General features: G+C 38.5%; 1 protein-coding gene across 1 annotated transcript in view; it reads right to left on the bottom strand.

Moving 5' to 3' along the window:
- The window catches only part of dpf1 (double PHD fingers 1), a 147,974-nt gene that overhangs the window by 76,553 nt on the left and 46,048 nt on the right, over positions 1–25,373 (bottom strand). The window contains 4 exon segments of the mRNA XM_061918923.1: positions 3,613–3,740; positions 3,861–3,968; positions 8,717–8,877; positions 11,607–11,636. Of these exon segments, the coding sequence (XP_061774907.1) occupies positions 3,613–3,740; positions 3,861–3,968; positions 8,717–8,877; positions 11,607–11,636 (427 nt within the window).

The following is a 25,373-nucleotide window of genomic DNA, read 5'->3' as shown; positions in this document are numbered from 1 at the left end:
AATTAACCAGCAATGTGTGAAAATATATTAACTATTTGTTGCTCAAATGGCACATTTTTGTCCTCCCAGATATCCTCAGACCTATTTCTGGTTCTAGTCCACGGCGCTAAGCCTTCTGGATATTCTGGTACAAGAACATTTAGTAACACAACGGTATCCACACTTCCTAGTTTTGATGTATTTATATATTTAGATATTATTAGAAAATATATTAGATTATTTAATATAATGTATCACTATATTATATTAGATAAAATTTATATTTTTTATACATTTATTACAATTACATTTTGCTGTACTTGTGCAATGATGAAAATGTTTCTTCCTTATTTTAAAATGTATTTATCCAGGGTAAGGCAATTAAAAACAGATTCTCATTTTCAACGCTGACCTGGCAGAGAGGCAACATTTACATGTTAGAGATGTTGAAGTACAAAACCCAAAACCAGTGAACTTGGCACGTTGTGTAATTCATAAATAAAAATAGAATACAATGATTTGCAAATCATTATCAACCAATATTCAATTGAAAAGACTGCAAAGACAAGATACTTAACGTTTGAACTGGAAAACTTTGTTGTTGTTTTTGCAAATAATAGCTTATTTAGAATTTCATGCCTGCAACATATTTCAAAAAAGCAGGCACAAGTGTGAAAAAAGATTGAGAAAGTTGAGGAATGCTCCTCAAACACTTATTTGGAACATTCCACAGGTGAACAGGCTAATTGGGATCAAGTGAGTATCATGATTGGGTATAAAATCAGCTTCCATGAAATGCTCAGTCATTCAAAAACAAGGATGGGGTGAGGGTCACCACTTTGTGAGCAAATGTGTGAGCAAATTGTCGAACAGCTTAAGAACAACCTTTCTCAATGAGTAATTGCAAAGAATTTAGGAATTTCACAATCTACGGTCCGTTATATCATCAAAAGGTTCAGAGAATCTGGAGAAATCACTGCACGTAAGCAGCAAGGCCAAAAAACAACATTGAATGCCCGTGACCTTCGATACCTCAGGCGGTACTGCATCAAAAACCGACCAGTGTGTCAGTGTGTAAAGCAGGTGTCACCAACCTTTTTGAAACCAAGAGCTACTTCTTGGGTACTGATTATTGCGAAGGACTACAGTACCAGTTTGATACACACTTAAATAAATTGGCAGAAATAGTCAATTTGCTCGATTTACCTTAAAAAAATAATTCTATAAATATATATAAAAATGGGTATTTCTGTCTGTCATTCCGTCGTACATTTTTTTTCCTTTTACGGAAGGTTTTTTGTAGGGAATAAAAGATGAAAAAAACACTTCATTGAACAATTTGAAAGAGGAGAAAACACGAAAAAAATGATAATAACATTTTGAAACATAGTTTATCTTAAATTTCGACTGTTTAAAATTCAAAATTCAACCGAAAAAAATGAAGATAAAAACTAGCTAATTCGAATCTTTTTGAAAAAATAGAAAAAATAATTTATGGAACATCATTAGTAATTTTTCCTGAATAAGATTAATTTTAGAATTTTGATGACATGTTTTGAATAGGTTAAAATCCAATCTGCACTTTGTTAGAATATATAACAAATTGGACCAAGCTATATTTCTAACAAAGACAAATCATTATTTCTTCTAGACTTTGCAGAACAAAAATTTTAAAAGAAATTCAAAAGACTTTGAAATAAGATTTAAATTTGATCCAATAGATTTTCTATATTTGCCAGAATAATTTTTTTGAATTTTAATCATAATAAGTTTGAAGAAATATTTCACAAATATTCTTCGTCGAAAAAATAGAAGCTAAAAAGAAGAATTAAATTAAAATGTATTTATTATTCTTTACAATAAACAAAATACATTTACTTGAACATTGATTTAAATTGTCAGGAAAGAAGAGGAAGGAATTTCAAAGGTAAAAAAGTATATGTGTTTAAAAATCCTAACATTTTTTAAGGTTGTATTTTTTCTCTAAAATTGTTTTTCTGAAAGTTAGAAGAAGCAAAGTAAAAAAATTAAATGAATTTATTTAAACAAGTGAAGACCAAGTCTTTAAAATATTTTCTTGGATTTTCAAATTCTGATTTGAGTTTTGTCTTTCTTAGAATTAAAAATGTCGAGCAAAGCGAGACCAGCTTGCTAGTAAATAAATACAATTTAAAAAATAAAAGCAGCTCACTGGTAAGTGCTGCTATTTGAGCTATTTTTAGAACGGGCCAGCGGGCTACTTATCTGGTCCTTACGGGCTACCTGGTGCCCGCTGGCACCGCGTTGGTGACCCATGGTGTAAAGGATATGATCACATGGGCTCAGGAACACTTCAGAAAACCGCTGTCAGTAACTACAGTTTATTGCTACATCTGTAAGTGCAAGTTAAATCTCTACTATGCAAAGCGAAAGCCATGTATCAACAACACCCGGAAACCCCGCTGGCTTCGCTGCGCCTGAGCTCATCTTAGATGGACTGATGTAAAGTGGAAAAGGGTTCTGTAGTCTGATGAGTCAACATTTCAAATTGTTTTTGGAAACTGTGGCCGTAGTGTCCTCCAGACCAAAGAGAAAAAAAACATTAAATATCTTGTCTTTGCAGTGTATTCAATTAAATATACGCTGAAAAACATTTGCAAATCATGTTTTTATTTACGTTTAACACAACATGCCAATTTCACTGGTTTTGGGTTTTGTATGATGACAATCTCGCATTGTCTCTTATTGACCCAAAAAAATTACTGCTATTGATCGCTCTCAACAGTTCACTCTTAATGTGCAGGGGTGAATCGTTTTGAACATAAATGAATGTTTGAGATGGACAAACACTTTTCCAGTGTAAAACAAGCACGGAGAATGTCTGCAACTTGTGGACAACAGAGCAGACAGCGGACCATAGGTAAGTCTTTGGTGATTTTCCTTTTTGAAATTGTAATTAATTATTAGTTATGAAACATTAAAACAGTACAGGAATTTGGCAATGAGCTCAGAGTGTGGGCTTTTGCTGCCGTCAAGTGTTTACTGTTAAGTCTGCATGGTATAAAACATGTAAAAAATCGACAAAATGTTGTTGGAAATCCTGTGCTTTTTGATGTAAAGGTAACAAGGAACACAAATTCATTCAATCAGAAGTTGATTCATTTTTATTGAAACAAAGACCCTCAGAATTTTTTAAAAAAGCTGTCACAAATTCAGGCATTTTAGGCCGCGACAATCCGAAAAAAAAATCCTGCACAATACTGTGTAAGTGTAAGAAAAATTTGAAATTTCTCTCCGGTCTCAATATAATGTATCGTTCTTAAAAGTTGTGTTCAATTTGTTGAATATTACGCAAGGATTGAGTTGTGTAACAACAATGCATAACCAAATAAAATACATTACAGGGCAAAAGTATGTGTGGTTTTTGCTAAGCTATAATGACCATATATAACAGCAATACGAGAAAAGATGGCTACTTCCTGTGTTATCCAGATTTTAACCGCTACTAGGCTAAGCATCACATTTTGTTTGATTGCAATAATACATATTTTTTCATAATTCCACAGTATGTGTCTGTGCTATTAATGACAATAATAAATATTATTACAGACAGAGAGTACAAGTAGATAGAGACACAAAATTGACACGCCTCACCTGACACTCGCTCATTGGCTCCTCCTCTTTTGTTTCTACCTTCTTGTCCAGAGTTTCCCCAGCGAGCAGTGACTCCAAAACAGGACCATCTGGAATACCCCCCTCCTTTTTTAGAGAAGCCTCATAATCTGGTGAGAAAACACACAATTAGGTGACCACAAGAAACTAGATGGGTCCTCCAAAAAAAAATCAAACACCGATCTGAAAGTGCTGCACTTCCAAATCAGACCATTCCGTTTCCTCCTTACCGATCTTAAACTCTATTGGTACGAGCCGTGGGTCCTCCAGGATGTTTAGCCGCCGCTTCTTGCGCCAGCAGCGTGCGGGATACGTGTACAACTGACCTGGAGCGTGACCTGAAGCTCAAAACATTAAAAAGAAGAAACACAACTCAGTCTGGAAGCCACCATGTTGTCGGCTATGGTAGTGGTTCTCATTAAAATACAGTTGCGTGGTAGCCCTAATTATTAATTAAAAACAAGGCAGAGGGTTTATTTAGCAAGTATATTTAAAAATGGTTGGCCACTGCATACTTGCCAACCCTCGCGGATTTTCCGTGAGACTCCCGAAATTCAGCGCCTCTCCCGAAAACATCCCGGAAGAAATTTTCTCCCGAAATTCAGCCGGAGCTGGAGGCCACGATCCCTCCAGCTCCATGCGGACATAAGTGGGGACAGCCTGTTTTCACGTCCGCGTTCCCACTTTATAAACAGCTTGCCTGCCCAATCACGTTACAACATCTACAGATTTTAATAAAAAACTGCACACACAAGGAGACGAAGCAGAAGAACGAGGAAGTTACAGCAATGGCGACCCGTCTGTAATAGAGTCTGTTGCCATCTCCTGGTGAATGTTGGCTATAGCGTTATGGGGGTTGCTTTTTTGATTGGCCAAAGATTTACGTGGTGTTGCGCACCTGACGGCAAGTGAGGGAGTCTGCTCTGATTCCTGAAGCCCACTGTAAAGAGACGTAACTTCATCACGTCGCCTGGTTATTGACTCCAACCCAATATATTACACCGTCGACGAGCAAAATGAAGAAATACGCTTGCAAGTTCCAGAACGATTGGAAACAAGAATTTCAGTTTATCCAGGAGAGTTCGAAGGGGAAGGGGTATGTTGCCTGTAAATTTTGTAGAACAGACTTCTCCATTGAACACGGCCGAACGGATATACTCGGCCATGGACGGTCAGCAAAGCACAAAGTGTCCGCAGCGCAGCATCGTTCACAACCCAGTATTATGGGCCACCTCGCAAAATGGAGACCCGATGGTGTAACTTCTGCTGAGACAAAGATGGCTATGGTGATAGCTGGAAGCAACATCCCGTTCTCGCTCGCTAGTACGCTAATGGCAGAACAAAGGTTACTCAAATAGTGAAAGGTAAGTGTTGTTGTTGTTTTTTTTAGTAACTAGCACGCACAGTACTGTTAGTAGAACAACTGTGTTTTTATTCCTGTGTGTTTGATAGGTGCCGTCTGAAATTCAACTATTTCTTTTATTTATATATATAATAACATAAAAATATATGTAGCTAGAATTCACTGAAAGTCAAGTATTTCATATATATATATATATATATATATATAGATATATATATATATATATATATATCTATATATATATATATATATATATATATCTGAAATATATATGAAATACTCGAGTTGGTGAATTGGCTGTAAGTATACTCCTCCCCTCTTAACCACGCACCCCTAACGAAATCGGAGGTCTCAAGGTTGGCAAGTATGGGCCACTGTAACATTACACGCCGTTTGTACAGTAACTCTGTGCATGAATATTTAATTAATTTTTTTGGCGTACCACCAGATCAGGGGTCGGCAACCCAAAATGTTCAAATGTTAGCGGTCAGCTATCGTATTCTCCTACGGTGTGTAGTGAAGCATGCTTAGCTATTCCTCGTCCTGCAGGGATGATACTTGTAGGAAACATACTTTTATTTGTTGCCATGAAGGCGAGGATTAGTGATTTAGAAGTAGCTAAAACACTACCTACTGCGGATGGACGATCGCCGCGAGCTAGCTAGCCATGCCTTAAAGCACCTCTTCCTGAGGGCATTTCAGTGTTATAACTTCACCTTTATCGTTAGTTTTTAAGCCAAAATGCACCTGCATGTAAGTACTCCGTGATTGTGCACTGCCGAACATGCTCTTCTGCTCGTAAAACCGCAATTTCATGAAGTGACAACATGCCGTCATGCCTGGGAACAGGTACATTTCAAATAGAGTGTAGTATCGTATTTGATTCATTAGTACCGCAAAAACTATACCAGTACCGGTATACCGTACAACCCTAACATACTGTGTACAAATAAAACAATGATGGAGGCTTTTGGATGTTTTTTTAGAGTAGACTCTCACTAGTTCAATTGTTAGCTGACTTTGGCTAGTGTTATTTTTACGAGCTATAATGCATTGTATTGTACCATATGTCCCGGCAAGAAATCTACGTTCAAAGAACTCCGGCTTATTAATGATTCCCAGAGCCCAAAAGAAGTCTGCAGGCTATATATAGAGCATATTGTATTCGGGCTCCAGTACTCTGGAATGCCCTCCCGGTATCAATTTGAGATTTGCTACCTCAGTAGAAGCATTTAAGTCCCATCTTAAAACTAATTTCTATATGCCAGCCTTTAAATAGACCCCACTTTTAGACCAGTTGATCTGCCGTCTCTTTTTTGCTCTGCCCCCCTCTCCTGTGTGGAGGGGTTATTAAGTGGCCACAGATGGACCGCTAGCTGTTCAAAGTCGGGACCCAAGGCGGACCACTCATCTGTGCATCAAATGGGGACGTCTCTGATGATACCCTGCTGGCCCCACTATGGACTGGACTCTCACACTATTAACTAGATCCACTCGACATCCATTGCTCCTGTAAGTCAGGGGGTTGGGGTCCCCACATCTGCAATCCCCTCCAAGGTTTCTCATTGTATCCCATTGGATTGAGTTTTCTCTTGCCCTAATGTGGGATCTGAGCCAAGGATGTGGTTGTGGCTTGTGCAGTCCTTTGAGACACTTGTGATTAAGGGCTATATAAATACACTTTGATTGATTGATAGATTGATTACATATGTGGTCTTGTCTCACATGCTTTGTGCTGCCACTATTTGTGCTAGGTGCATTATATAATTTACGGGAATCTTTTTATACACATTACTCTCGTCTGTAAGGATAGATAAGTGAAGTAATATGGGAGAGATGCGTTTAGGGTTTAGAAATGCCTGGGAACATGTAGCTTCTTGGCCACTGAAAAGCTATTTGATCTCGACTAAGAAATGTAGTTGAACTACAAACCCCGTTTCCATATGAGTTGGGAAACTGTGTTAGATGTAAATATAAACAGAATACAATGATTTGCAAATCCTTTTCAACCCGTATTAAATTGAATGCACTACAAAGACAAGATATTTGATGTTCAAACTCATAAACTTTTTTTTTTTTGCAAATAATAATTAACTTGGAATTTCATGGCTGCAACATGTGCCAAAGTAGTTGGGAAAGGGCATGTTCACCACTGTGTTACATCTTGTTTTCTTTTAACAACACTCAATAAACGTTTGGGAACTGTGGAAACTTTATGTTGAAGCTTTGAAAGGGGAATTCTTTCCCATCTTTGTTTTATGTAGAGCTTTAGTCGTTCAACAGTCAGGGGTCTCAGCTGTCGTATTTTACGTTTCATAATGCGCCACACATTTTTGATGGGAGACAGGTCCGGACTGCAGGCAGACCAGGAAAGTGTCCACACTTTTTTTTACAAAGCCACGCTGTTGTAACACTTGTCTTGCTGAAATAAGCAGGGGCGTCCATGATAACATTGCTTGAATGACAACATGTTGCTCCAAAACCTGTATGGACCTTTCAGCATTAATGGTGCCTTCACAGATGTGTAAGTTACCCATGCCTTGGGCACTAATACACCCCCATACCATCACAGATGCTGGCTTTTCAACTTTGCGCCTATAACAATCCGAATGGTTATTTCCCTCTTTGTTCTGGAGGACACCACGTCCTCTGTTTCCTAATATAATTTGAAATGTGGACTCGGCAGACCAAAGAACACCTTTCCACTTTGCATAAGTCCATCTTAGGTGAACTCGGGCCCAGCCAAGCCGGCGGCGTTTCAGGATATTGTTGATAAATGGGTTTGGCTTAGCATAGTAGAGTTTTAACTTGCACTTACAGATGTAGCGACCAACTGTAGTTACTGACAGTGGTTTTATGAAGTGTTCCTGAGCCCATGTGGGGATATCCTTTACACATTGATGTCGGTTTTTGATGCAGTACCGTCTGAGGGATCAAAAGTCCGTAATATCATCGCTTACGTGCAGTGATTTCTCCAGATTCTCTGAACTTTTTGATGAGTTTACGGATCATAGATGGTAAAATCTCTAAATTCTTTGCAATAGCTCGTTGAGAAGTGTTGTTCTGAAACTGTTCGACAATTTGCTTACAAAGTGGTGACCCTCACCCCATCCTTGTTTGTGAGTTACTTAGCATTTCATGGAAGCTGCTTTTATACCCGATCATGGCACCCACCTGTTCCCAATTAGCCTGCACACCTGTGGGATGTTCCAAATAAGTGTTTGATGAGCATTCCTCAACATTAGCAGTATTTATTGCCACCTTTCCCAACTTCTTTGTCACGTGTTGCTGGCATCAAATTCTAAAGTTAATGATTATTTGCACACAAAAAAAAAGGTTTATCAGTTTTAACATCAAATATGTTGTCTTTGTAACTTATTCAACTGAATATGGGTTGAAAATTATTTGCAAATCATTGTATTCCGTTTATATTTACATCCAACACAATTTCCCAACTCATATGGAAACGGGGTTTGTAGTAACTACTGCCCAATTCTGCTTATTGTGCTACTGACCAAATGCAAAAAGTAAAGACAGCTTGTACGAGTATCTCTTAGGAGTATTGGTACCAGCGGCATATCATGGCCACAGGGATGTGTGGCTCTCCGCCAAAACACACTGGTGTTAGAAAGCGTAAAGGAAGAAAAGAAGCTGTGGAACAAGGTAGAAGGATGACAGAAAGAACCTTTGTGAATGATACAGGATCCACACTCAGACACCCACCTGGTCCACGGTGGTTCTTCTCCATCCAGATGTAACAGTTGCTTTGGGCCACACCTGTCTGGGAGTCCAGGAAGGGGAGCCGCATGGAGCGCTCAGCACATAGTCGGGCATTGTAGCTGCGACAGTGCTCAATGGCCTCCTTGTAGAACTCTTCACCAAGGCTGGACCAAAGGAAGAAAAGGGATTGCTCCATTTTAAAATGTGCCTGGAGGTAAACGCACCTGTACACACATTTTGAACACAATGGTACCTCGTTTTTTTGTGTACCCCACTGTACATGATTTCATAAGGAAAAAATGTGATTCTCTTTCCGTACAATTTGGTTTTCATCTGACCTTTTGGGATACAAAAAAAAACGAGGTACAGCAGTACCTATGACTCAGGCTGGATTTACATAACACGTTCAAAGTTACTCAATTCACAATTTCTGTGGGCTGTGTTTGGTATTTGTGCAACACAATGCATGGAATCACATAATCAATTCTAGGACCGAAATCAAACCTAAACCAAATGTGCGTAAGATTCAGAAATGAAACCAATAGCTGCTAACCATTGTTTCATAAATTGTCATTGCTGAATTGGATGTAAGTGAACTTCACCCATTAAATCGATCACAGCTGGACTGTTTAGGTCGTCTTCGAAGACGTCACAACTTTCAGCCGAGCAGGCCTGATGAGTTAATGCTCAAAGACTAGATAGGACCGCTTTAGTTTAGAGTACTCTAGTCAGACTATAGCTGTCAACTAGACAGACGTCCGGGTTGTCTTAAAGGCCTACTGAAACCCACTACTACCGACCACGCAGTCTGATGGTTTATATATCAATGATGAAATATGAACATTGCAACACGTGCCAATACGGCCGGTTTAGTTTAATAAATTGCAATTTTAAATTTCCTGCGACGTATCCTGTTGAAAACGTCGCGGAATGATGACGCATATGTTGACACGTGCTTGTGACGTTATTGGTTGGAGCGGACATGTTCTCCCAGCACCACTCACGGCTAAAAGTAGTCTGTTTTTATTGCATGATTACACAATATTTTGGACATCTGTGTTGTTGAATCTTTTGCAATTTGTTCAATTAATAATGGCGACTATAAAGAAGAATGCTGTTGGTGGAAAGCGGTGGATTGCAGCTGACTTTAGCAACCGAAACACAGCCGGTGTTTCTTTGTTTGTTGTGAAGCTTTAACACAGAGCGGTCAAGCGAACATGTTTCTCTACCACATGTCAACAAGCACATTTTTGGATGGGAAAATTGTGATATTAAGTCGGCTCTTACCGGAGACTTGAGCGGATTATGCGACCTCCTCCTGCAGATGTCAAAAAGGCAGCTGTGATCTTGGCTCCTCCATTGGCTTCTCTCAGAGACACTGGCGGTCACCGCAGCCCTCCGACTTTCAGGTATGACTTTATAATCTCACTAAATCACTAGTAACACAATAAGAAGATAAGGGATTTTCCAGAGTTATCCTAGTAAATGTGTCTAATAACATCTAAATCGCTCCCACTGCCGTCGCCTGGAGCTGTCGCCTTTTCTGGCAAATCTAGAAAATCTGTAGAATCAAATTTAAAGTATTTTGAATTTCTTTTAAAATTTTTGTTCTGGAAAATCTAGAAGAAATAATGATTTGTCTTTGTTAGAAATATAGCTTGGTCCAGTTTGTTATATATTCTAACAAAGTGCAGATTGGATTTTAACCTATTTAAAACATGTCATCAAAATTCTAAAATTAATCTTAATCAGGAAAAATTACGAATGATGTTCCATAAATAATTTTTTTAATTTTTTCATAAAGATTCGAATTAGCTGGTTTTTCTCTTAATTTTTTGGGGTTGAATTTTGAATTTTATAGAGTTGAAATTGAAGATAAACTGTCTTTCAAAATTAAATTTTCTTTTTTTTCGTGTTTTTTCCTCTTTTAGACCATTCACTTAAGTGTTTTGTATTCTCTACAAAAAACCTTCCGTAAAAGAAAAAAAAAATGTACAACGGAGTGACGGACAGAAATACCCATTTTTTTATATATATAGATTTATTTATTAAAGGTAAATTGAGCAAATTGGCTATTTCTGGCAATTTATTTTAGTGTGTATCAAACTGGTAGCCCTTCGCATTAATCAGTACCCAAGAAGTAGCTCTTGGTTTCAAAAAGGTTGGTGACCCCTGGTCTAGTCTGACTAGAAACTAGAACCTCTGTTAACATGGGACCTTTAGAGTTGCAATGTGAACACAGCCTTAGTCAAAAAATCATAGCAGGTATTAGAGGCATGGATACATTTATACGACATAGACTTATGTGGGGAAATTGTGATTTTTTTTCTACACGATGGAAATGAAAACACTGTCATTATGCATGCAAGACAGAAGTTTGTAGAGAAACACTGCAATCATACACTTTCCAGGAGAAACACACAGCTGTTTTTGTTCTCTCTGTTTGTGTCATTGTGACATACTTACACATACCTACACTGCACACACATCTATCATCTTGTTTTCCCAAATAGCCGCTTTCAGTTTATTCAGACAATAACATGTAAACGCAGGTTCAATGTTGTTGTCATGGAAACTAGTGGCCAAAAAAAAAAAAATGTTCAACCGTTTTCACTTTTTGAAAAAAAAAAAAAAGTGTCCTGTAAATGGTCCCTGAGTGTACGATTGTTGAGATAAGCTTGCACAATCCCATTAAAGTGCAGCAGATGAGCTTGGCAAAGACACACACACACACACACACACACACACACACACACACAAAATACAAGACACACAGTTAAAATGTGGCACAATTGTCACTCTGAAGGCGTTTTTTTTTTCCCCACTCATAGAAGAGCGAGTTTGATTAACATTCAGTGCCATTCCCTCTATCTCGCTCCCTCCCATCTCTTACCTGTTCTTGATGACTGCACCTCCAGATTGCCTGTGGGGAGAAAGAAAAAGAACCCCAATAGGTGCATTATGAGTCACCTTTCTCTTGAACCCCATTTTCCTCCACTGTTGCTTTAAGTTCTTACTTTATACTCAGCGCATGTGCCTTCTTTTTCCTTCATAAGTGAATCTTTATTTACTTTTACACTAGCCCGACATCATTTATTTTGCGTTCGTCTTGCCACCGCTAATCACTTTTCTCCTGTGTCTTCCTGCTGTGTTGAGGCATCAAGGTCACTCTACTCTACACACACACACACACACCCACCCACACACACACACACACACACACACACCATACTTGCCAACCTTGAGACCTCCGATTTCAGGAGGTGGGGCGTGGGGGCGTGGTCGGGGTGGGGAAGGGGGGCTTGTTTGGGGCGGGGCGTGGTTAAGAGGGGAGGAGTATATTTACAGCTGTTGTGTGCGCATTTGTGCACTGCACTCTCTAAAAGCCGTAGATGTTATTGTCACATATGCATGATTGATTGATTGATTGAAACTTTTATCAGTAGATTGCACAGTTCAGTACATATTCCTTACAATTGAACACTAAATGGTAACACCCGAATAAGTTTTTCAACTTGTTTAAGTCGGGGTCCACTTTAATCAATTCATGGTACAAATATATACTAGCAGCATAATACAGGCATCACACAAGTTAATCATCATAGTATATACATTGAATTAATTACATTATTTACAATCCGGGGGTTGGGATGAGGAGCTTTGGTTGATAACAGTACTTCAGTCATCAACAATTGCATCAACAGAGAAATGGACATTAAAACAGTGTAGGTCTTACTTCAGGGTTTCCCACACATTCATTTATTACGGCCGCCACAAATAAAAAATTAAAAAATAAATAATATATATATATTTTTTTTTTCCGGCTTTTGACTCGCTCGACCGCTCATAAAAGCTATGAGACTCTGTCTGTGAATGGAGCTTGTAGTTACATATTATATAAATATGTAAGTATTATAGAAATATGTATATACATATGTACATAAAGTGTTGTAATTATATTCCAACTCCGCGTTCTTTTTGGTCATCGCTGCCGCCACTGCCACCCCCCCCCCCCCATCAACCCCCCCTACCCCCCACCCCTCCTCACCCCCCTGCCGCCCGACCACACCACCGCAAATAGATGCCTGAGCTGTGGGAAACACTATACTTAGTAGGATATGTACAGCGAGCAGAGAACATAGTGAGTTCAGATAGCATAAGAACAAGTATATACATTAGAAATACATTCGATTATTTACATTAGGTTATTTACAATACGGGGAGATGGGATGTGAATGGAGGAGTGTATTAGTAAAGGGTTGAAGTTGCCTGGTGGTGTTGCCTGGAGGTGTTGTAGTGCATGTACAGTAGATGGCAGTATTGTCCTGTTTAAGAGCGTCACAACATTGCTGTTTACGGCAGACAAACTGCTTTACGGTAGACGAAAACGTGACTGCTGTTGTTGTGTGTTGTTACCGTGCTGGGAGGACGTTAATGAAACTGCCTAACAATAAACCCACATAAGAAACCAAGAACTCGCCCTCGATCATTCTACAGTTATAGCGTAATTGGGCAGACATCCTGTTTATATTGTGGGAAGGCGGGCGTGAAAACAGGCTGTCCTCACTCAGGTCCGCATGGAGCTGGAGGGGGCGTAGCCTCCAGCCGCGCCTGAATTCCGGGAGATTTTCGGGAGAAAATTTGTCTCGGGAGGTTTTTGGGAGAGGCGCTAAATTTCGGGAGTCTCCCGGAAAATCCGGGAGGGCTGGCAAGTATGACACACACACACACACACACTCACACACACACACACACACACACACACACACACACACACACACGTCTTGGCTACTTTGTGTGGAACCATGTTTGGTCAGTAGTTCGTGAGGAGCCCCCTTTCCACTATAGCTAGAATGATGAAAAAAATATATCCAGCATGAGATGAGAGTAGAGAGTAACAATCTCACTTCAGGATGCAAAACACACAAAGTAAAAAAAATATTTTACTTTGTAAGGACCGACCACTGTGGCTAGGTAGAAACACACTCACACACGCACGCACGCACGCGCACACACACACACACACACACGCAGAGTTACGCTGGACCGAATGGCGATGTGTAAAATGTGGTAAAATAAAATAAAAAAATCTAAGTCATTAAACATGATTAATCACAATTTTCAACTACCGTATTTTTCGGACTATAAGTCTCAGATTTTTTCATAGTATGGCCAGGGGTGCGACTTATACTCGGGAGCGACTTAAGTGTGAAATGATTAACACATTACCGTAAAATATTAAATAATATTATTTAGCTCAATCATGTAAGAGACTACACGTATAAGATTTCATGTGATTTAGCGATTAGGAGTGACAGATTGTTTGGTAAATGTATAGCATGTTCTATATGTTATAATTATTTGAATGACTCTTACCATAATATGTTACGTTAACATACCAGGCACCTTCTCAGTTGGCAATTAATGTGTCATATAACTTACACTTATTCTGCCTGTTGTTCACTATTCTTTATTTTAAATTGCCTTTCAAATGTCTATTCTTGGTGTTGGGTTTTATCCAATAAATTTCCCCCCAAAATGCGACTTATACTCCGAGCGACTTATACTCCGAAAAATACGGTATGTCTGAAAAATAATATCTACTGTATTAATTTACTGTATTGTACAGAAACACAAATGACAGGACACAATATCATATATTTACTAATAGTAATCTTTTTAAATGACTTCATGTCATTAATTCTTTTCACAACCCTATTTTTTATTTTCCATTTCCTTTTTTAACTGTTGGCAGCAGCTTTGCTTTAGTTTGCACCAGACCACGGTGTCGTTGCTATACCGTAGTCACTTTCAAACTGTGGTATGTGTACCTCTAATGGTACGCGAGCTCAAACAATGTCATTGTCGCGGTGCAGCGTGCTTTTAGAACATCATTTGGTGGTGGCCATATTGAGCACTTGTAAAGCATGACATAAATACTCGAAGTTATGTACAACACGTGTTCAAGCTAGGGTTTTTATTTTTTAAATATCGAGTGATCATTTTGGCCTATTCTTTTTGAATCACCCAGTATTTCAGTGGCCAAAAATATATTTGTTAAATAAAACCGCTGCCTTGTTTTTAATGAATACTTGGGCCTACTATGCTACTGTATATCAGTCATTATGGGTGTACTTGGAGAGCCCACGTGTTTTCTGAGGTGGTATTAGGTTAAAAAAAGTTTGAGAACCACTGACATACTGGACTCTTTTGCTCGATGCTTCCTGTTACATCCTTGTACATTTTTTTCTCTCTCGCTATACATCTTGTGTGCTCATTCCTTTGGCAAGCCGTGCTTCCTAGCCAGCCAGCCTTCTTGTTTTTGTTCACACTGTCATTTTTGTGAATTTCTACTCCAGGTGAGCATTTTTTTTATTGGAGTGAGCCTTTCTTTAAACCGCGTCAGCAAAAATGCCTTCGCATCTGGGAAAAGGCCACACACTCGAAAAGGCGTAGCATTGGCATGGTAATCAAATCACTTTTTGTTTGACTGTTACATCATTGCTCTTCTTGCAATAAACTCCAGTTGGCTCCTTTTGCGCCATCCTGCCTGCTCTAGTCAGATCATAGTAGGGAAAGTGTGGCTTGTCATGATGCATTATTAAATGAAAAAAATTTAACATGACTAAATATATAAGAGGTGTGTTAGAACAGTAGACTAGTTGACTTTTTTGAACAAACTCTCAGCCCAATCAAAAAAATAGATCTGTGTTTTTCTATTAAATAAAAGCCTGTATTTTTTTATAGTAGGGCTGGGCGATATATTGATACACACGATATATTGCGGGTTTGCCTCTGTACGATATAGAAAATGACTATATCTGTCAGGCTCGCCACTGACAGTTCGTTTGTGTTTTAGTTTTTCCTCTGTGTGTTTAGTATTTCCTGTCTTTCTCCCTGAGCGCTGTTTCACCTCAGCTGCGGCTGATTGGCCCCCTGGCCACACCTGGTGTCAATCAGCCCACTCCTATTTGTACCTGCTTTGTCCTCCAGTCTGGATTATTGTCTTGTCGATGTCACTCTTGTCGCTCCTGTCGTGTCGTGCCGTGTCTTGTGTTTGCAGCTATATCCGTTAGATGTTTGTAGCTTACTGTTCTCTTTTCTCTGCTTCCAGTTTGTTTTGTACTACACATTATGACTTTTGTTTTCCTGCTCGCTACCCGCTAGCTTCCACGCTAGACCATTTTTTGTTTTTGCTAGCTTCCATGATAAGCTCTTTTTATTTTCTAGCTCCCATGCCAGCTCCCTTAGTTTGTTATCCGCCTCGTGCCCGCTTTTGGTTGTACCTCTTTGGTTTGTTTGTGTTCTAATATTTTAATTAAATCATGTTTTCCTGTTCAATGCCTGCCTCCATCTCTGCATCTTGGGGATTGTCAACAACTAACTGTAACAATATCGTGATATTCGAGTATACGTTCTCATGCAGTTGTTTTTAGCTGCTGACATTACACTACAGGCTCTTCCCACTCTTTCTCGTCTCTCTTTCTCACAGACAGCAAGCGCACCTTCTGACATACGTCACATATTGTCACGTCATACGTCACATACGTATACGCCCTCGCGGAGCAGAGAGGTAGCAGCATGGGTAACGTTAGCTGTGATGCTAGCAGAGCCGTGCGAGTGGTAATACGAGAGAAAGAAGGTGCGAATGAAGGAAGAAGTAATTCCCAAGAAAAACAGCAGGGGGTCCATCGTCTGGCGGTGGTTTGGCTTTAGGTGGGAATATATCGAACAGACAACCGTAATAAGTCAAGCATGCGACACAAGCGTTGCTATAAAAAGTAGCATTAGTGCTGATATGTAGCATCATTTGAAAAGTCACCTGCTAGAGAATGAAGAGTGCTTACTTCGAATGTCAACATCTCAGTTCGGTGCCACATGCCCACACAATCAAAATGCCGAGCCAAACATTTCAACATCAACACCGTATGGAAAAAAATAGAATTTAATAACGTCCGTAGTAACCTACCACATAGCGAAAGACGAACACTATTTGATTTCCTATTATGCAGCTCATTTTTATTTGACACTTAAAATGTTTTTGACAATCTTGCAATATCTGTTTTGGAAATTACATGAACGTTTGCGCCATTGCTTGATAACTGTTTAATAAATACAGTTTTGGTCAATTGACTTAGTTGTGATTTCCTTCAATCAATCAATCAATCAATCAATGTTTATTTATATAGCCCCAAATCACAAATGTCTCAAAGGACTGCACAAATCATTACGACTACAACATCCTCAGAAGAACCCACAAAAGGGCAAGGAAAACTCACACCCAGTGGGCAGGGAGAATTCACATCCAGTGGGACGCCTTCTCTGTATGAAAGTTTAAAAGTAGCATATATTGATGCAGTATGAAGAATAATGTTTTAATGTAGATACATAAAATGATTATACTGCTGTGAATATATGCATCAAGTGTTAATTTAAGTCCAAGGAAAAATATCGAGATATACTGTATATCGTGTATCGCAATATGGCCTAAAAATATCGAGATATTAAAAAAAGGCTAGATTACCCAGCCCTACTTTATAGCTTTATTTTATTAACATAACCATTGAGTCCCTTTTTTGTAATTTTTGGAGCAGCTAAATCTACATTCAGCAGAGCCACCATGTGATGTTACTGACACCTGGTGACCAGTGTATAGTACTGCATATCATCACAATTTGACTCCGACAATGAAAATCCTTAATCAAAGACAGGCCTAACTCCTGCATACTCAAGTAAAACATTTAAGGTGGACCGATGATAATTGTTTTGGATATGCTTTATGTATTTTGCAAAGTCACATTTATAACCTTCTTTCTAAATATACCTAAAAAACAGTTTGTTTGGGGAGGCTGTCCTCTTACATGCAAATGAACCACCCCACCCCGTTACACTGTTGAATTACACATCTTGAAGACAGAGATTACTGCCGATTTTTTCCAGACACGGTCAAAAATAAATGTCATTGCCTATCTCACTGTGCATATTGCACATCAGTGTTATTGTGTGCAAGCCATGACCACGTTTGTTTATGTGGTATAACAGCTTTATTGAAAACTTTACATTATCTCTCTGAAGGTGTTTTGCAGTTTAATGGTTGATATTATTGAAAAAAACAGTCCCGTGAAAAACTTTCTGGACAATTAAACACAAACGTATTTACAAACCCCGTTTCCATACGAGTTGGGAAATTGTGTTAGATGTAAATATAAACGGAATTTGCCAATCTTTTTCAACCCATATTCATTGAGTGCACTACAGAGACAAGATATTTGATGTTCAAACTCATAAACTTTTTTTTTTTTCAAATAATAACTTACAATTTCATGGCTGCAACACGTGCCAAAGTAGTTGGTAAAGGGCTTTTTCACCACTATGTTACATCACCTTTTCTTTTAACAACACTCAATAAACGTTTAGGAACTGAGGAAAATAACTGTTGAAGCTTTGAAAGTTTTTGTTTTATGTAGAGCTTCAGTCGTTCAACAGTCTGGGGTCTCGTTGTCGTATTTTACGCTTCATAATGCGCCACATATTTTCGATGGGAGACAGGTCTGGAAAGTAGCAGCACTCTTTTTTTTCACGCTGTTGTAACACGTACTGAATGTGGCTTTGCATTGTGTTGCTGAAATAAGCAGGGGCGTCCATGAAAAAGACGGCGCGTAGATGGCAGAATTTGTTGTTCCAAAACCTGTATGTACCTTTCAGCATTAATGGTGCCTTCACAGATGTGTAAGTTACCCATGCCTTGGGCACTAATGCACCCCCATACCATCACAGATGCTGGCTTTTCAACTTTGCGTCCATAACAGTCTGAATGGTTCGCTTCCCCTTTGGTCCGGATGACACGATGTCGAATATTTCCAAAAACAATTTGAAATGTGGACTCGTCATAGCACAGAACACTTTTCCACTTTGCATCAGTCCATCTAAGATGATTTCGGGCCCAAAGAAGCTGGCGGTGTTTCTGGATCTTGTTGATAAATGGCTTTCGCTTTGCATAGTAGAGCTTTAACTTGCACTTGCAGATGTAGCGACAAACTGAATTTAGTGACTGTGGTTTTCTGAAGTGTTCCTGAGCCCGTGTGGTGGTATCCTTTGAAGCAGGGGCAGGGAACCTATGGCTTTCGAGCCAGATGTGGCTCTTTGGATGACTGCATCTGGCTCTCAGATAAATCTTAGCTGACATTGCCTAACACAAAAAGTAATGAGTAATTCCTGTATAATCACTCGCCATACAGCAATAGTTGATATCTGTCTATTAACTGACACCTTCTATGTTAGCTATTTCTCATTGTTTTTAGTGTCTATTCTCTATTTTTTGCTGGATTTACTCTATTTTATGCTGCAGCTGTCACATATGCTGTAATATTGTACATGGTAATTTGTTATATATTGTATATATGATATAGACATAATATAATATTATATATCAGAAAAAATAATATACTGTACGTATATTATGTGAATATTATGTATATATGTTATATTTTATATAGCTATATTTAGTAAATTTATACCTGCATTGTCCTTTCCATCCTTACACTTTCCATCATTGTAACTGAGCTACTGTGTGGAACAATTTCCCTTGTGGATCATTAAAGTTTGTCTAAGTCTAAGTTCCGCTGGTAATCACAGTGTTAAAAATAACGTTCAAAATATAAAATATTCTCATGCATTTTAATCCATCCATCCGTTTTCTACCACACCTGTTCTAGAAGTCGCTTTAATGGTAAGAACTATTTCATTTATTATTGGTTAGTTTCAGAATAACAATGTTAGTAAAAAATAATAAGAGACTTATTATGCTCTAAAAATGTTAGTCTTATTTAAAAATGCACGCATTTAGTTGTATTCGGTGTTAAAATATTTTATATGGCTCTCACCAAAATACATATGAAAATATTTTGCTTTCATGGCTCCCTCAGCCAAAAAGGTTCCCGACCCCTGCTTTAGAGATTGATGCCGGTTTTTGATACAGTGCCGTTTGAGGGATCGAAGGTCAAGGGCATTCAATGTTGGTTTCCGGCCATGCCGCTTATGTGGAGTGATATCTCCAGATTCTCTGAACCTTTTGATGATATTTTGATGATACCGTAGATGTTGAAAACCCAAACATTTCTTGCAATTGCACTTTGAGAAACGTTGTTCTTAAACTGTTTGACTATTTGCTCACGCAGTTGTGGACAAAGGGGTGTACCTCGCCCCATCCTTTCTTGTGAAAGACTGAGCATTTTTTGGGATGCTGTTTTTATACCCAATCATGGCACCCACCTGTTCCCAATTAGACTGCACACCAGTGGGACATTTCAAATAAGTGTTTGATGAGCATTCCTCAACTTTATCAGTATTTATTGCCACCTTTCCCAACTTCTTTGTCACGTGTTGCTGGCATCAAATTCTAAACTTAATAATTATTTGCAAAAAAAAAAAATGTTTATCTGTGTGAACATCAAATATGTTGTCTCTGTAGCATATTCAACTGAATATGGGTTGAAAATGATTTGCAAATCATTGTACTCCGTTTATATTTACATCTAACACAATTTCCAAACTCATATGGAAACGGGGTTTGTATTTTATAGGCATCAGAGCAGGCACGAGACAAGAGGCCAGGACGTGGGAGGCTCCAACACATGAGTGCAGAGCAGACACAGCAAAGCGGAGAGGAGGGGCCCGGCAGAGAGCGTGTATTAACATGCCCATATAAGTTCATCCTTCAAACTGTGACTTCACAAATTGCCCGCTGCCAATAAAAAAAGATCCGCAAAACACAGCTTTGAGAGGCATCCAAAACTGCTTGCAGGCGCACATCCGAATGCATGAAACCTATGATTTGACACTATGACATTGTTTAAGATGAGTATCTAACATTGTAACAATATAAAAAAGTCAAATGAGAGAAAAATCACAATAGGTCTCCTTTAAGTGTTGCATATTCAATCCACCTGCTACTTAATAGCGCTAACTGCCAACTTATAACCATCAAAGACAACAAGAAAAAGTAATCCACAAAGCATCGCTTCTCCTACCACATTTGTATACAATTTCGATTTCTAAGGGGATACAATTCACTGAACTAAAAACTGTGCAGTGCAGGATCAATAAAAGCAACATTTCAATTAATAATGTCTTTTTGGGAGCCTAAAATAAAATAAAAAAGTTCTTAGTTCAATATCCTGAGAAGATGCATTGAAGGCTTTTTTTCTGATTATACATATTATATATGAATATTAGGGGTGTGGGAAAAAATCGATTCGAATACGAATCGAATCGTTTAAGTTGTGCCGATCCAGAATCGATTTTCATTTTTAAAAAATCGATTTTTTTGTTTTTGTTTTAATTTTTGTTTTATTTTTTTTATTTTATTTTTTTTAATCAATCTAACAAACCACTACACAGCAATACCATAACAATGCAATCCAATTCCAAAACAAAACCTGACCCAGCAGCACTCAGAACTGCAATAAACAGAGCAATTGAGAGGAGACAAACACGACACAGAACAAACCAAAAGTAATGAAACAAAAATGAATATTATCAACAACAGTATCAATATTAGTTATAATTTCAGCATAGCAGTGATTAAAAATCCCTCACTGACATTATCATTAGACATTTATAAAAATAATAAAAAAGAACAATAGTGTCACAGTGGCTTACACTTGCATCGCATCTCATAAGCTTGACAACACACTGTGACCAATGTTTTCACAAGGATAAAATTAGTAATATTTTTGGTTCGTTTAATAGTTAAAACAAATTTACATTATTGCAATCAGTTGATAAAACTGTCCTTTACAATCATAAAGGCTTTTTTTTTTTTTTAATCTACTACTCTGCTTGCATGTCAGCAGACTGGGGTAGATCCTGCTGAAATCCTATGTATTGAATGAATACAAAATAATTTTGAATCGGAAAAATATCGTTTTTGAATCGAGAATCGAATCGAAAACATCGATATATTATCGAATCGTGACCCCAAGAATCGATATTGAATCGAATCGTGGGACACCCAAAGATTCACAGCCCTAATGAATGAATATATATATATATATATATATATATATATATATATATATATATATATATATATATATATATATATATATATATAAATCTGATCTGTGTCACTTGAGGGCAAAAAAAAATCAGATTTGGTGTGCAGCCAAAACGGGCCTTGTATCACTACTCAAAAGACAAGATTAACACATTCAACTCGATGCCAAAGACGGCTTCATGGCTACGGCAACACACATAGGACAAACTAAAATGAATGCATACTGGGAAATGACACTCAGAAGTGTAAGAAAACCAGATATAACACCTGGACAGCACAGTTATTGTTGGATCAGTGAAATGTCATTATTTTTAATTGCATTAATAAATGGGTTGTACTTGTATAGCGCTTTTCTACCTTCAATGTACTCAAAGCGCTTTGACACTACTTCCACATTTACCCATTCACACACTGATGGAGGGAGCTGCAATGCTAGGTGCTAACCAGCACCCATCAGGAGCAAGGGTGAAGTGTCTTTCTCAGGACACAACGGACGTGACCAGGTTGGTTCTAGGTGGGGATTGAACCAGGGACCCCCAGGTTGCGCACGGCCACTCTATAAACAAATGAAAATGTAATGCTACATGAACACATACAAAAATTTGGAACCCTTGAGTTATGGTATCGTCTACCAGGTTCCAGGATTTGCTACTGTATTGGTTCAAATTTGAACAATACCCTTTCATGAACCGTTTCCCTGATCATGTCTTTGGTTTCGAGTTTTGTATCAGCCATGTGTTTACTTTGTAGTTTATCGAGCGCCGTTCTCCACACCTGCCCTTGTTTAGTGATTAGTGTCCCCACCAGCTGTTTTCGTTAATCACAGCCTCTTATATACCCAGTCTTGCCACTCACTTGAAACGGGTACATCCTGCTGTGATTGGGGCGTATAGTAGTGAGAGGTTGTGTTCTGCAGGATGCGGAAAGACAGGCAGAAAAATCAGTGTGCAGGTAAGAGTGTTTTATATCCACAAAGATACTGCAAAAATTTAAAAAGGGGCCTGCGCCTCAAGCGAACGTGCACAGGGTACTCAAGGCCACTTGAAGCAGAAAAAACATAGCATATCATATAGGGACAAAACAAAAGCAGTAGCGAGGAACTAGCCCAGGGTTCGGCAACCCAAAATGTTGAAAGAGCCATACTGGACCTAAAATACAAAAAAAATAAAAAATCCTCCTGGAGCCACAAAAAATTCAAAGCCTTATATACTGTACGTTTTATGATGAAGGCAGCATGTTTATATTAGCAATAAACTATCAAAAGGACTACCGTATTTCCTTGAATTGCCGCAGGGTATATAGTATGCACCTGCCTTGAATTACTGCCGGGTCAAACTCACTTCCCAAAATAATTAGAACATGCTTAGTATTACCGCCTGGTCAAACTTGTGACGTCACGAGTGACACTTCCCCTGTCATCATTTTCAAAATGGAGGAGTCTGATTTCAATACCGGTAATTTGAAATCGCATAAATGGAAGAAGATTAAGATCTATTCAGTAGGATTTAAAGGAGAACATTATCACCAGACCTATGTAAGTGTCAATATATACCTTGATGTTGCAGAAAAAAGACCATATATTTTTTTAACCGATTTCCGAACTCTAAATGGGGGAATTTTGGCAAATTAAACGCCTTTCTATTTATCGCTCTCGGAGCGATGACGTCAGAACGTGACGTCACCTATGTAATAAAGCCGCCATTTTCTCCAACACATTACAAACACCGCGTCTCAGCTCTGTTATTTTCCGTTTTTTTGACTATTTTCTGGAACCTTGGAGACATCATGCCTCGTCGGTGTGTTGTCGGAGGGTGTAACAACACTAACAGGGAGGGATTCAGGTTGGACCACTGGCCCAAAGATGCGAAAGTGGCAAGAAATTCGACGAAATTTGTTCAAAATACGAGGGTGTGGGGAAAGCCGACGAAATGGTCAGTCGTTTGTTCCGCACACTTTACCGACGAAAGCTATGCTACTACAGAGATGGCAAGATTGTGTGGATATCCTGCGACACTCTAAGCAGATGCATTTCCAACGATAAAGTCAAAGAAATCTGCCGCCAGACCCCCACTGAATGTGCCGGAGTGTCTGCACATTTTACCGGCGATGCTAAGGCAGACATGGCACAGAGATGTATGGATAACCTGCAGATGCATTTCCAACGATAAAGTCAACTAAATGACAAAGGTAAGTTTTGTTGATGTTATTGACTTATGTGCTAATCAGACATATTTGGTCGCGGCATGACTGCCAGCTAATCGATGCTAACATGCCATTTAGGCTAGCTGTATGTACATTTGAAACTATATTTACATCCAGCATTTCCCTCCACCCACATTTAATGCCAAACAAACACTTACCAAATCGATGGATTTAAGTTGCTCCAGTATCACAAGATGCGAAACTTCCTATCGTTGGTCTGCACATTTTACCGGCGATGCTAAGGCAAACAAGGCTGAATTGCGTCAATAGCTATTCGCTCAATAGCTTCAGTTTCTTCTTCAATTTCGTTTTCGCTATCTGCCTTTATACTCCAACCATCCGTTTCAATACATGCGTAATTTGTTGAATCGCTTAAGCCGCTGAAATCAGAGTCTGAATCCGAGCTAATGTAGCTATATCTTGCTGTGCTATTCGTATTGGCATCACTGGATGATGTCACAGGAAAATGGACGATGACTTCACAGATAGCGAAAATCAGGCACTTTAAAGCTTTTTTTAGGGATATTCCGGGATGGGTAACATTTTGAAAAAAACTTCAAAATAAAATAAGCCACTAGGAACTGATTTTTATTGGTTTAAACCCTTCTGAAATTGTGATAATGTTCCCCTTTAAGGTCCAAGCTTACATCACACTCAAATTTTTACTGCATACCTTTGGTAAGTGCCGGAGTGAGAAGAAGTTTTAAAAAAATTAGCGCATGCTTACTTTTACCGCATGCCTTTGGTAAGAGTGAGAAGAGATTTTAAATTAATTAGCCTCCCGGCGGCAATTCAAGGAAATACGGTATGTTTCGCAAGCTGACGCAAATCTTTCTTGATAAAAATGTTGAAATGTAATATTTATTCTACCAATTTTTGTAACATTGGAAAACAGTAAAACGCAGGCTTCTTAGAAGGTGAGAACTCCTGGAAATTACTGGTTTACTATAGTAACGGTATAGATGAGTGTGTCTAAGTTAAAGGAAACAGCAGGCTGTCTTCTTTTAATGCAGGGGCGTCAAACTCAAATACAGAGTGGGCCAAAATTTAAAACTGAACAAAGCCGCGGGCTAAAGTTGAACATATTAACGTTTTAATAGGGACCCAAACAAATTTTAAATTGAATATTGAACAAGCAAGGCTTATATAACTTTATAGTGACACGCAAAATGGAGTTTCAAATTATAATAATAATTATAATAATAATAATTAAAACATATCAATGGCATATCAAATAAAATTTAAATAGAAATGTAATGCCCTTTTTCCATTTGCTGCCTTCTGAGGTAAATATCAAAATAAACTTTTCCCACAGGCTACTAATACATTTGAAAATAAAATAACAATAATGAATGAATCCAACATTCAAGCCTTGAAGTGGCAAGAGAAAGTGCATGAATA

Source organism: Nerophis ophidion, linkage group LG13, assembly GCF_033978795.1.
Source record: "Nerophis ophidion isolate RoL-2023_Sa linkage group LG13, RoL_Noph_v1.0, whole genome shotgun sequence".
NCBI classification, from domain to species: domain Eukaryota; kingdom Metazoa; phylum Chordata; class Actinopteri; order Syngnathiformes; family Syngnathidae; genus Nerophis; species Nerophis ophidion.
The sequence above is the reverse complement of the archived record's forward strand: the minus strand, read 5'-3'. Positions and strand labels throughout refer to the sequence as shown.